At 43.8% G+C, this 11,067-nt stretch overlaps 1 protein-coding gene across 4 annotated transcripts in view; it reads left to right on the top strand.

The window, feature by feature from the left end:
• The first annotated feature begins 266 nt into the window (after positions 1-266).
• The window catches only part of NUP93 (nucleoporin 93), a 78,895-nt gene continuing 68,094 nt past the window's right edge, over positions 267-11,067 (top strand). The window contains exons 1-3 of one of the 4 annotated variants that reach the window (XM_069026709.1): positions 267-324; positions 6,571-6,784; positions 7,331-7,448. In XM_069026709.1, coding sequence (XP_068882810.1) covers positions 6,606-6,784; positions 7,331-7,448 — 297 coding nt within the window. In that variant the 5' untranslated portion in view covers positions 267-324; positions 6,571-6,605. Of the gene's footprint in view, positions 325-423; positions 446-661; positions 757-1,052; positions 4,926-6,570; positions 6,785-7,330; positions 7,449-11,067 lie in introns of those variants that run through there. The other 3 variants (XM_069026711.1, XM_069026710.1, XM_069026708.1) reach the window with 3 other exon arrangements.

Raw genomic sequence — 11,067 nt, 5'->3', positions numbered from 1 at the left:
TCTTCTTTCAGTGATTTCGCCGCGGCGCGGCCCGCGCAGCGCGGGGAGGCGGGAGGCAGCCTCGAACCCGTGGCCTCCGGCGGCAGCCGCCCCCCGCCCCCCCAACATTCGGTCCGCACCCGCCTCCGAGCGCCCCAATGAAGTTGTTCTCGCGAGGGGGCGGGAACCGGCGCGCGGCGGACGGCAGCGGCTGAGCCAATAGAAGCGCGCGGCGCGGGGAAGCGCGGCAGCTCGGCCAATGGGAGCGCGGGGAAGGGCCAGAGGGCAGCCAATGGGGGCGCGCGGCGCGGGCACGGCGGGCGCGGCGGGCGGCGCGGAGCGCAGGTGAGGTGAGGGCGCCGTGCGGGCGGGCGGGCCGGGGCTCAGCGTCACTCCGCCTCTTTCCCTTGCTTCTTCCCCGCCTCCGGTGATCGTTGCCCGCTACCCCTCGGGTTCGGAGCTCCCGGTAGCCGCCCCCTACCCATGGCTCCCTCTCTGGCCCGTGCAGGCCGCTGCGGCGGGAGGCTGGCTGGGAGCGTTCGCAGGCCTCCTCGTGGGCCCTCCTGGGGCTCCCCGGAAGCTGCTCCTGTCAATAACCCGCGCTAACGCAGCGGGGCCGGCTGTGGATGCGCGAGGAGGGGTCTCCTTCCGAGCGGGTTTGTGCTGGTCGGCAGTGCCAAGCCCGACTGTAAAGGGGAATTTAGTGTTTAAACGAAGTGCCATGCTGGTGCTTCAGGAAGCAGAAGTTCGTTGTCTGGGAAGGTTTCAGGAGAACGGGTTTGTGTTTGTGTTTGTGTGTGGTGTTTGGTTTCTTTTTCAAGTTCTGTGCATGGGGGTCGTTCTTCACCACTGTGGGTTTACTGGTTGGTTCCTAGGAGTTCATAGAATGTTAAGGGGTTGGAAGGGACTTTAAAGCTTATCTAGTTCCAACCCCCCCCCCCCCCCCCCCCCCCCCCCCATGGGCAGGGACACCTTCTGCTAGACCAGATTGCTCAAAGCATTATCCAACCTGGTCTTGGAGACTGCCAGGGATGGGACAGCCACAACCTCCCGGGACAACCTGTGCTAGTGCCTCACCACCCTCACAGTAAAGAATTTTGCACTAAATCTAAATTTCCCCTCTCTCAATGTTTGTCTATTACTCCTTGTCCTCGCACTACAGTTCCTGACAAAGAGTCCCTCTCTGGCTTTGCTGTAGGGCCCCTTCAGATACTGGAAGGTTTATATGAAGGAAATGTTGCCTGCTGTCAGGTGTGCGGTGGTGGTAACTCATGAAAAGCACAGTGCTTGCAGCCCTGCCCCTGGCTCAACTGCTGTTTCACGGCAGGTTTTGGTAAGCTTGTGTGCCCTTGCAGTTCATAGAATCAGAATATCCTGGGTTGGAAGGGATCCACAAGGATCATCGGGTCCAGCTCCTGTCCCTGCACTTGACAGTCCCAAGAATCATACCATAAAACAACCACAGAGTTGCCAAGCATTGCTTTCATACGTGCCTGGCAGGGTCCAGGAGGTAAACCATTCATGATATTTGGGGCTTTGGTCCTTTTCAGATCAGCAAGTTTGATGCAGGAGAGGATAGGTGTCTTTAATCACTTACATGGACTGTTCAGCCTTTCCTTGAATGAGCTTATGAATAGGCCTTGCCCAGTACCCCGGGTCACAAGTCCTTTCTACCAACAGCGATACTGACTTCTGCAAAACGGTGAGAATGACTATAAGGATTTCTTACAGCACACCTTGGCTGCAGAATTCTATTCCTGAACCTAAAGAATGCTGTTTGTTTATGGTTTTCCCAGAGTCATTACAGAGTGTACAGAGTAACTTCCTTTTGCTATTTGGTCCTAGCTGCAGACAACAGCCAGATTTCTGTGAAGTGGTGTTGAACTGCCTTTGTGTTAAACCTTGAGCTGTGGATGCACTGAGTATTTGGTATCTGATGAGGAACTGCTGTGGAGTATCAGGTGCCATCTGTATTCCAATGTTATTCTAACCCAGAATATATGAACAGTGAGTGGGAGGGCTTGAATTAAAGTCCAGGTGCAAAGAAGGGCTGCTTCTCTTCTGCAATTTGGTCGTGTTGTTTTAGAGACAGTAGTTATGGAGAGCCAAGGTGATGGTGACAAAGGAACACCAGCTCCTGTGTGCTTTACTGCTGTTTCACTTACATTGTGTCTTAAAAAGTTTTCCTACTCCTTGTGAAAACTTACAAATAGAAAAAGCTTAAAATTGCTTGGGAGAATGTATGTGATTCTGTCATCTTAATCCATAATGTTTCTGTGGTGCTGCTGTGACAGGAAATTTGGTGAGGAGGAAGGTTATGAGTTTTCATGTATGGAACTTAAAATACTAAACCAATCTCTAATGGAATCTCTATCTAATGAGGGTCAGTTTGCCCCACTGTGGAAGTTAGTGCCCTGCTGAGTTGGGTGCTTAAAATAAAGACTTAAGTGTTTGGAAAGTGGTAAGATTGCAAAACTGCCAGCAGAGTCAGTCACTCAGAACAGTGGGGACTTGAGACTGCTATGAGGAGTTTATGGCAGGTAAAAGGAAGTGATGACAAATGTGTGATAGTGTGTGTTGGTAGAAATCACTTCAAATCCTATTCTTCAGGTCCAGTTTAAATAATGAACAATGTAGAGAAGCGTTGTGTGCCCTCTCTTGTCCTTTCTCACAGTGCAAGTAACTCAATGTTACTGCCTTTAAAACTTTGAAAAAACCCATTTTTGTTCAACATACCTACTGTAAGGGCTCTCTGGGGTCATAAGAAGATTGGACTTTAGCATATCTACCTACAGATGAGATGAAGAAGAAAATAGGCAGGACTGAAAGCCTTTTTATAGGAGGCAGAGGAGCATTAATTGATCGGTGGTAGAAGAAATAATAGGTTTGGAAGGTTGTTGTGTGGTCTATGCAGGATTTTCCTGCATCTGCCTTTTGTTGTGGGGGAACAGGCTGTTGTGCCAGATGGGGTACCAAATATAGATTGAAGCTTTAAGGTATTTGTTTTTAAGCTGGCCAATTGTGATTTTATCTGGGTTTGGTGTAATTAGGGTGTGGTAGTTTTCCATCTGTTAGGTTTGATAAATGTTATTGTGTTTTACAGACAAGAGGATGGTGTGCTGAAAATGTGCAGCAGATACTTAGGTTGTACATTTGTCCACCTGCTCTTTGATTTTCATCTCTGTGTTTCTTAATCAGTTCCCCTGTCCGTAACACAGGGATTATGTTGTTGACTTCTCTGAAATGTCTGATGTCTGCTTATGCCAAGTGCCATGCAAGAGCTGGGTATTATTGCTGCTTCTCAAACAGAATTCCCCAGGCCTGCAAAATGGATCTTTTAATTATTCATGTTTAGCTTAGTAGACAGAAGCTGCTCCACTCTCTATAGCAGCCCAGGCTTGGAACCTGTCAAAGAAGCAGTTTTACATCAGATCTTGACTGTAGGAAGTAGAGCATTGCTGGCTTGCTCTTACCACTTGTGCTCTTATATTTTCTTTCCACAAGAAGCTGATTCTGACTCATCAGACTGGGTCTCTTGAGCACTTTGAGGTGGGAGCCTCTTCGAGAGGCCAACACGGGATTTCTTCCTTTTTGTTTCCTATTTTGAAGAATCTTTCTGCAACTTGTGGAACTCTTGGTTCATCAGCTACTCTGAATGGAGTGGGTGATGCTTTCTTTCTCCTTCTCCCCTGTGACATCTTCCTTTCCTTTTCCCAGAGCACTGGAAAAATCTAATTTTTTTACTGTTTCTCAAAGTTAATTGGTTAGTTGACACAAACCCTGTCAGTGTGTGAAGTACAACAGACACTTCCACATGCATTGAAGTATTTCAGCTTTGTGTCTTTCTGAATCCAGTACAGTAAAATGTTAATGATGGCCATATTTGGAGTAGAATAGCTACAGTTTTCTTCCTTGGGTAGCATTGTAGTACTCTTGAGGAGTTTTTAAATGTTTTTTAGGTAAGAAATCATCAATTATAATCAGTCTGAATAGACTTAAGAAACTTGTAATCTTTTGTGGTTTCTTTCTGGCTTAAACTTAGTCATCTTGTACAATATATAGTGCTTATGTGTGGTTTTAAATGTTGGGGAAATTAAACTGGGGTTTAATGGAATCGTAGTCTAATGCAGCAGCTTCTATTGATAAGTCATCAAAGTTGTTTTATAGAAGAGCCTTTTCAGTCCTGGCTTTTAGCCCAAGGTCAATCTGGTTTCACCGAAGTTAATTTAATTTCTGATGTATTTTCTTTCCGTTAGGTGTCAGTTGTTGCTCCTTCCCCAGCCAGACATGAAAATCTGCCATCACACTGCTCGTTACTGTGGTAGCAGTTTCTACCTTGCACAGCAGCTTGAAGAGTCAGACTGCAGTCTCTTGAATGCAGTAAATTCTGTCAGGGTGGAGACAAAGTTGTTTGTGCTATTATGAGTATACGAATATTCAGTCTAAATGTTTGAATTCTGTCACTTAGAAAAATCTGTTTAGTGTTGGCTCTCTAAGCTTTGAGATGTTGCTTCCAGTGCTTGGTTATAATCACAGATACTTTAACTTGCTCCAAAGTAACCAGTTTATTCCATGTTTGCTGAATTGGGTTCAGTCTCACAGAGTTGTTGCAATTGTCCTACACAGGCAAGCTTATGTGACAGACCTTACATGGTATTAACGTGGTGTCTGCAGCTAAAAAGTGCAGGTCTGGGTGCAATTCTGTAGCACTGATTTTTCACTCTTTTGGTTTTAGCACTCTGAGAAGTTGGTGCTTCTTATACTCACAGCTTTTTTATCTTGGTAATGAAAAGAGGAAGTGGACCAGATCGCATCAAATCAAGCTGATGTCTGTGTTGTTCTCGCAGTCACTGCTCCTGGAGGATCCGATCAGTTCTTAAATGTACGGGGGTGTGGCTGTTCTGGTCAGTGTCTGCCAACAGAGGCTGTTCCTGGCAGGGGTGCATGTGAGTTATTGCAAGTAAACACTGGAAAGATGTTCTGTACTGCATTGCAGGGCATGAAATTGCTGATTTCCACCCTCCTCCTCCCTGTTCCCCCTGTCTCAGTTGCAGGCTAATCTGTTCAAACAGATCCGGTCTCTGCTATCTCACCTGATTAAAAAGTCATTGCAAATACGATCATTCCCTCCCCCAGCTTTCCAGAAGTGTGTGGGGTGTGCTTGTGCAATTCTGCATTCCTGGATGCTGCTGTAAGGGTTTGTCCTGGCACCCAGGCAGGAGGGATCGGTTTCTCTCTCAAACTGCATATGTCTGAATGAATCATCATGCAGTGCTTTTAAATCATTTGTCCAGACAGAGGAAAGCACTGCTACTGCTGCTGGGTAGTTGTACTTGGAAATGGTGGTGAGACTGAGAACGTGAGGAATGTTCAAATTCTACTGTAAAATTGCTTTGGTATGGTTGAGGGATACCAAGAAATACTTGAATTGCAGGCTATTGTTGATTAGTAAAAATCCCTGTTTTCTTCTTTGGAGGCTCCCTTGAACAAGATAGTCTCCACTGATTTTACTTTTGAGTAAATGATAAACAGCTGGAGTTAATGCTTGAGAACCCTAACCCAGGCCCTCTGGGCTTGGGTGCAAAAGCTAGGAGAGAGGGGTTGTACTGAAGATTTCCATCTCTGTAGCACCATTCAGCACCACAGATTTGTCATCATTTGTGGCTTTACAGAGGTGCCTGATGCTTATTGTTTGTAGCTGGTTTAGCTGCAAATCATGATTTGGTGTGTGAAACTGAGGCTTTGGGTTTCATATATCATTAATGTGGACACCATTGCAGCTGCATGTCTTTTTCCGTAGTGATCCCAAGCACGAATGCTTTTGTCCTTTGTAAAAACAACATGCTCCATTCTGAATTTAGAACTGCACAATGCGTTTAATGCCTCTTCTGTTACAGCCCTTGCCTTGTGCTTTAATTTCTTTAATTATTCTGTCATTGAGTCAATGCAAGGAATTCTCACACTGGTAAAACTTTCTGCAGGCATTGAATTTAGACACTGGAACAACATGCACTTTTTTCTTTTGTCTGGGGGTTAATGACATATGGAGTAGCACATTTTAATAGATAGCTAGTTATGGCTGGCTGTGTGCATCTATAGCTCAACTGTTTTGCTGTTAATTTAATTTCATGTTTATTTGTGTTTTCAGCCCTCATCTATTCTTATGCATGCACATGTATGCATCTATCTTTATAATATATAAAAATATGGAATCATAGAATGGGAAGGGACCCATAAGGATCATGGAGTCCAGGTCTCCAAGCACTGTATTTATGTGTGTATGCAAGTAGTTTTTAGCTAAAGTAATACCAAATTCTTCACAGGGACTTCTCTGCTTTCACCCTCCTCTCTATCAAGGCAAAATATGAACTGTGATACGGCATCTGTGTCCCACTTCTGACAGATCCATAGACTAGTCCTGCAAGGGAAAGCTCTCTTGAAGGACCACTTGAAAGGATTTGATGTTTAATGCCTGGGGAGGATAGACAGTGTATCCTGTTCTAGAAGACCTGCTCTTGCTGGTCTGTCTGTGACCCTACAAGTGTAGAAACTGTCTAGAGCTGAGCAAGAATTTTCCCTTTTTCTCTGAAGGTTTCTGTGAGTCTTGAGCGAAGCCTGCAGCAGAGATGGACACGGAAGGCTTTGGAGAGCTGCTGCAGCAGGCAGAGCAGCTGGCAGCCGAGACAGAAGGGATCTCCGAGCTCCCGCACGTAGAACGCAACCTGCAGGAGATCCAGCAGGCCGGGGAGCGGCTGCGGTCCCGCACCCTGACCCGCACCTCCCAGGAGACTGCGGATGTGAAGGCGTAAGTACAGAGCCCTGACACTGGAGACTCTGCACACAGGGTGGAAGCTGTTTATGGGTTTGGTTTCCAGCGTGGGGGGAGTCCTCCTGGGAGATATTGAATGACTGCAAAGCTGTTTTTCAGAATGACTGCAAAGCTTGTGTTCTGGTTTATTTCCTCCAACCTTTCTCCTTCTTCCAAAAAACAATAGGATAATTGAAGGATTTATCTGAGGAGCTACTGTTCTTGATTTTGGACACTAGAGCCAGAAAGTGCAGTACCTTGTTCTGGCTGCTGCTGAAGATGTTTACCAACATGGTGTACATTTTCTTTCTGTTTGGAAGGACTTGGCAGTTGTGCAGCACTGCAGTGGAACAGCAGAAAGAGTTCAGCAGGGCTGAGGTGTTTACACAGACACATAGGGCTGTTCATAGTTTGGTTCTGTGCAGTTTTTGTAACACATCTGGGAGCACTGTCTGTACTGACCTAAATATTGCCAATGAGTCTGGGTTTAAGGTTCTGTCTGTTCAATACTAATTTCATATCTGTACAATTTCTTCCTTATAGATCAGTTCTTCTTGGGTCTAGAGGGCTTGATATATCCCACATTTCTCAGCGACTCGAGAGTCTAAGTGCAGTCACTACATTTGAGCCTCTCGAACCTGTGAAGGACACTGACATCCAGGTAGGGACGTTTCTGACATGTGAATTACACTGCCCTTGCCAGTGCCATTCCTGTTTTGTGATTCAGAGCTATTATAAGGCTTCTGTGGAGATGGTCTTGCTCTCTGTTTAATTCACTGGCTAGAGGAGAGATGCTGCTTTCAATGCTGAAAGATGTTTGAGTTAGCCATGAGAAGCAGCACTAAGTACCAAGGTAACAGAAGTACTTTAAGTTCCAAATTTTTGCTGAAGTCAAGAGGAACTAGGTACATATACTTACTCCCTTCGTGGACCTCTTTGTTGGCTTTGCAAGCCTAAATTGCCCAGGGATACCTGTCTCATAGTTTTGAAACCTTTTTTTATGTCTAATTGGAAAAACACATGTGGAACCACTTTTGAGGCAATTTTGAAGTGTTGGAATAGTGGGCATTTAAGTCAACAAGCAAAAGAGGTGAGTATAGCTTTTTTCTTTCACTATATCTCAGATTTCATAACCTTGTCTTGGTGGTAGACTGAATTTGCTATGGTTCAAATGCTTTACCAGATGATTTTATCTTGTAAAGTTTCCTGTAAATTTTCCCTGGGTGTCTTAGAAATTATTGTGACCCATCTAGTTTTGCTTTCTGATCGTTGCCTGCCCTCATAGAATATCTTCATGATGAAACCTGCAATATTCATTACTCGGTTAAGAGCTGGTAATGGAGTTGGTGTTGTGGGTTGCGTTGAAGGTAACAGTCTGGATTACTGGTTAATCATTTTGAAGCTTGTTTTTTCTCTCCTTTCTGGCAGATGGCTCACCTAGGAGGGTCAAAAGAGTTGTAAGCTCTTCTTTCTTGTTTTGCCAAACTACTTAAGTTCAGGAGGGGAAGGGAGGCACGTGAAATTACCCCATTTTATCTAATGTACATTTTATTTTAGCATTTGGTACCATCCGTTTTGGGTGGAGGGCTCTTAGTTTAATCTCATGCTAGTGTTAGGAGCCCTGTGGTCTCCTGTCTTCAGGCAGACTTATTTAACCCCAGTTTTCTAAGGCCTCTCTTTTACTAAAGATTAGTGCTCTCTGGAGACTTTATCTATTGCCTGATCATAGAGTGAGAGCTTTAAACCACTGGCATTGTTCACTTTCTGTCATTTCTCATTTTATCCCTTTGTTCTAATTTCTGATGTTGTTGCCTTTCTAATCGGTGATGTTAAACTTGGTACATGTCTTTCTTGACCTCATTCTGTCGAGATTTTTTTTTTTCAGCAACTCTTGCCTCTTTTTCCTTTTTTTCCTTTTTTTTTTCTCCTTAGGTTTATTACTGCTGTTAATTCTTTGATTTCTACTGTTTTTCCTTTCTGCTGTAAGAAGAATCTTAGTGTAGATTCTCAAGCCCAGAAGCAGTAGAGCGCTTGACTCTTTGGAGCTGAGATTTGTGGCATATGAGAAAATGAATATGATTGCATAATAATCACATTTTATATTATTGCTGGTTACCTAACTAAAGTGTGGAGATTTTCTTCTTTCTTAATTATACCAGATCTCATTTGAAATGGTGATTCTGGTATAATCTGGTGGTGATCTTGGTATGTTTTCTTATCTCCAGTACCTTTTTTAAATCACTTGTCAATATTTGAATGTATCCTCCTGTTCAGGAAAAGCTCCAAATATAACGTAAAACCAGTGGTTAATTGCAAATCAATGTGTTTAAATGGCCAGTTCAGCCAGTGAGATTCAGCCCTTTCTTCAGGAAAACAGCTAAAAAGTACAAATGAGAAACAGGATTAAAATCAATCATTTAAATCAAAGTTCCCCGTTTGCTGTTTTTAATCATGATTAACACTAGTGATTTAATCACTGATCATTTTAACAACTCATCTCTGAGGCCTAGTACTTGTGTGCTTTGAATCTTAGTTTTGTTTCAGGCCATGTGCAGAAAACATTCATAGTCAGTTGCTAAAAGTGATTTGCAGGGGGAAGCATGGCAAGGGACTCCACTTTAGATCATCTTGGAGGCAGGTGAGCAAAGTGTCAGTTTTAAATGCTTTGTCTCTGCTTGTTTTTGCAGTTAATAGGGTGCAAGGATTTTATGTTGTCTTGCAGAACATCATCCTCTGCTCTGAGGATATTTGCAGTCACATCTCAAGCTGTCTGGCTGGTGTCAGCTGTGGTCTGTACCTGAAAGTTACTTGCTTAGAATATGGACAAGTCTCTGTACCCATCTGTAGGTTCTGGTATGCAGTCATCAACACTTTTAGAATAGTTTTTATTAAGTTTTTGTTAGTTATGTAAGAGGACCTTTGTGTTAGACACTGCTGATAGCCCTCTAATTACCTCTATTAATCAGGAAGGTCTTAAAATTATTTGATGCCTTAGATAAAGATGTGCTACAAAAGTTTCTTTCTATGTTACTTTTTTTTATACCTCCTGATGATTGTTGGGATTTGTTTTCCTTGTTCCTAGATAGATTCATAAGGCTTTTTCAGATGTGTTGTGTTTGTTTTGGGCCAGGTGAAGCTGTCCCTGTGCACTGTAGAATCCTTCCTCCATAAGCTATTCCCATTTTATCTGGAAGGCAGTGTGCAGAGTTATATGAGGGAGGGGTCTGTTTTATTTCTTTACAGGACTTTACTGTTCCTCTGCTGCTACTCTGTATTTATGCAGGCATACTGTTAAACTTTAGTTCTGTGGATTGGGAAGGCCTGTTCTGTTCTGCATCAAGCCTTCAGCCTGTGCCTTCTGATATTACCATTACTCCTTAATGAGCAAAAACTTCTTCACGTATTCTTAATGGACTTGGTTCACACTTTATCACCAGTGTTGTAGACTCAACTATCCTTTCTCAGACCTGTCTTTTCCTGATGCTCAACACAGACTCACAACCCTGTGGTTTGCAGCAAGTTTATTTAGCCTTAAATGCCATCTGAAACTTAATTGTCATTTGTTGATTCTTTAACACTTTAATTATTCTTGTCTGTGTGCTTCCTCATGTGTGTCCCTTAAGCTTCAGTTTGAGCACGTATCTGTTCATAAATACTTTACAGCATCATTTGCCAAAGATACTGAAACTTTTTTGAGGTAAGCACCTGAGACTGCAGCGCTGTGCCCTTTTCCCTCTGAAGCGGCGGTGGGACTGCATTGGCGCAGCCTCTGTGCACCACAACACAGGAGAAGGTGGTGAATATGGGCACTTGTGCCAGAGGCACAGACCTAATGCACAGCTTTGCTGACTGTTGCAGTTGTGTGAAGGCTACAAATATGATTAAATCTTTATTGTATGAATTTTAGGGTTCTGCTGACTTTTAAATTCTATCAAAGCTCTTACAGCATGAAAATACTCATGACTTCCTGCCATGTGTTCCCACATCATTCCTTTGCATCTAGAGATTTCTCTGGCAGTTCGCTTAAGCTCTTCCTGCATTCTTACTTCAAGCATTTATTTATTGTCTCTGTTCCTTCTTCCAGTGCAGTCTGTTCTAGCAGCCTGTGGGAGGCCAGCACAGAGAGATATGCTGGAATCTAATCTCTCAAATGATGGCAATCAGCACTGCAAAAGGAGAATGCCAGGAAATGTCCTATTTCTTATATAGAGAGTAAAACACAGCAAGAAAAATCAGAGGGGAGCATCCTAGGGCATGAAGTTCCAGGATGCTGGTGTGAG

This window comes from Aphelocoma coerulescens, chromosome 11, assembly GCF_041296385.1.
Source record: "Aphelocoma coerulescens isolate FSJ_1873_10779 chromosome 11, UR_Acoe_1.0, whole genome shotgun sequence".
Classification (NCBI taxonomy): Eukaryota; Metazoa; Chordata; class Aves; order Passeriformes; family Corvidae; genus Aphelocoma; species Aphelocoma coerulescens.
The sequence above is the reverse complement of the archived record's forward strand: the minus strand, read 5'-3'. Positions and strand labels throughout refer to the sequence as shown.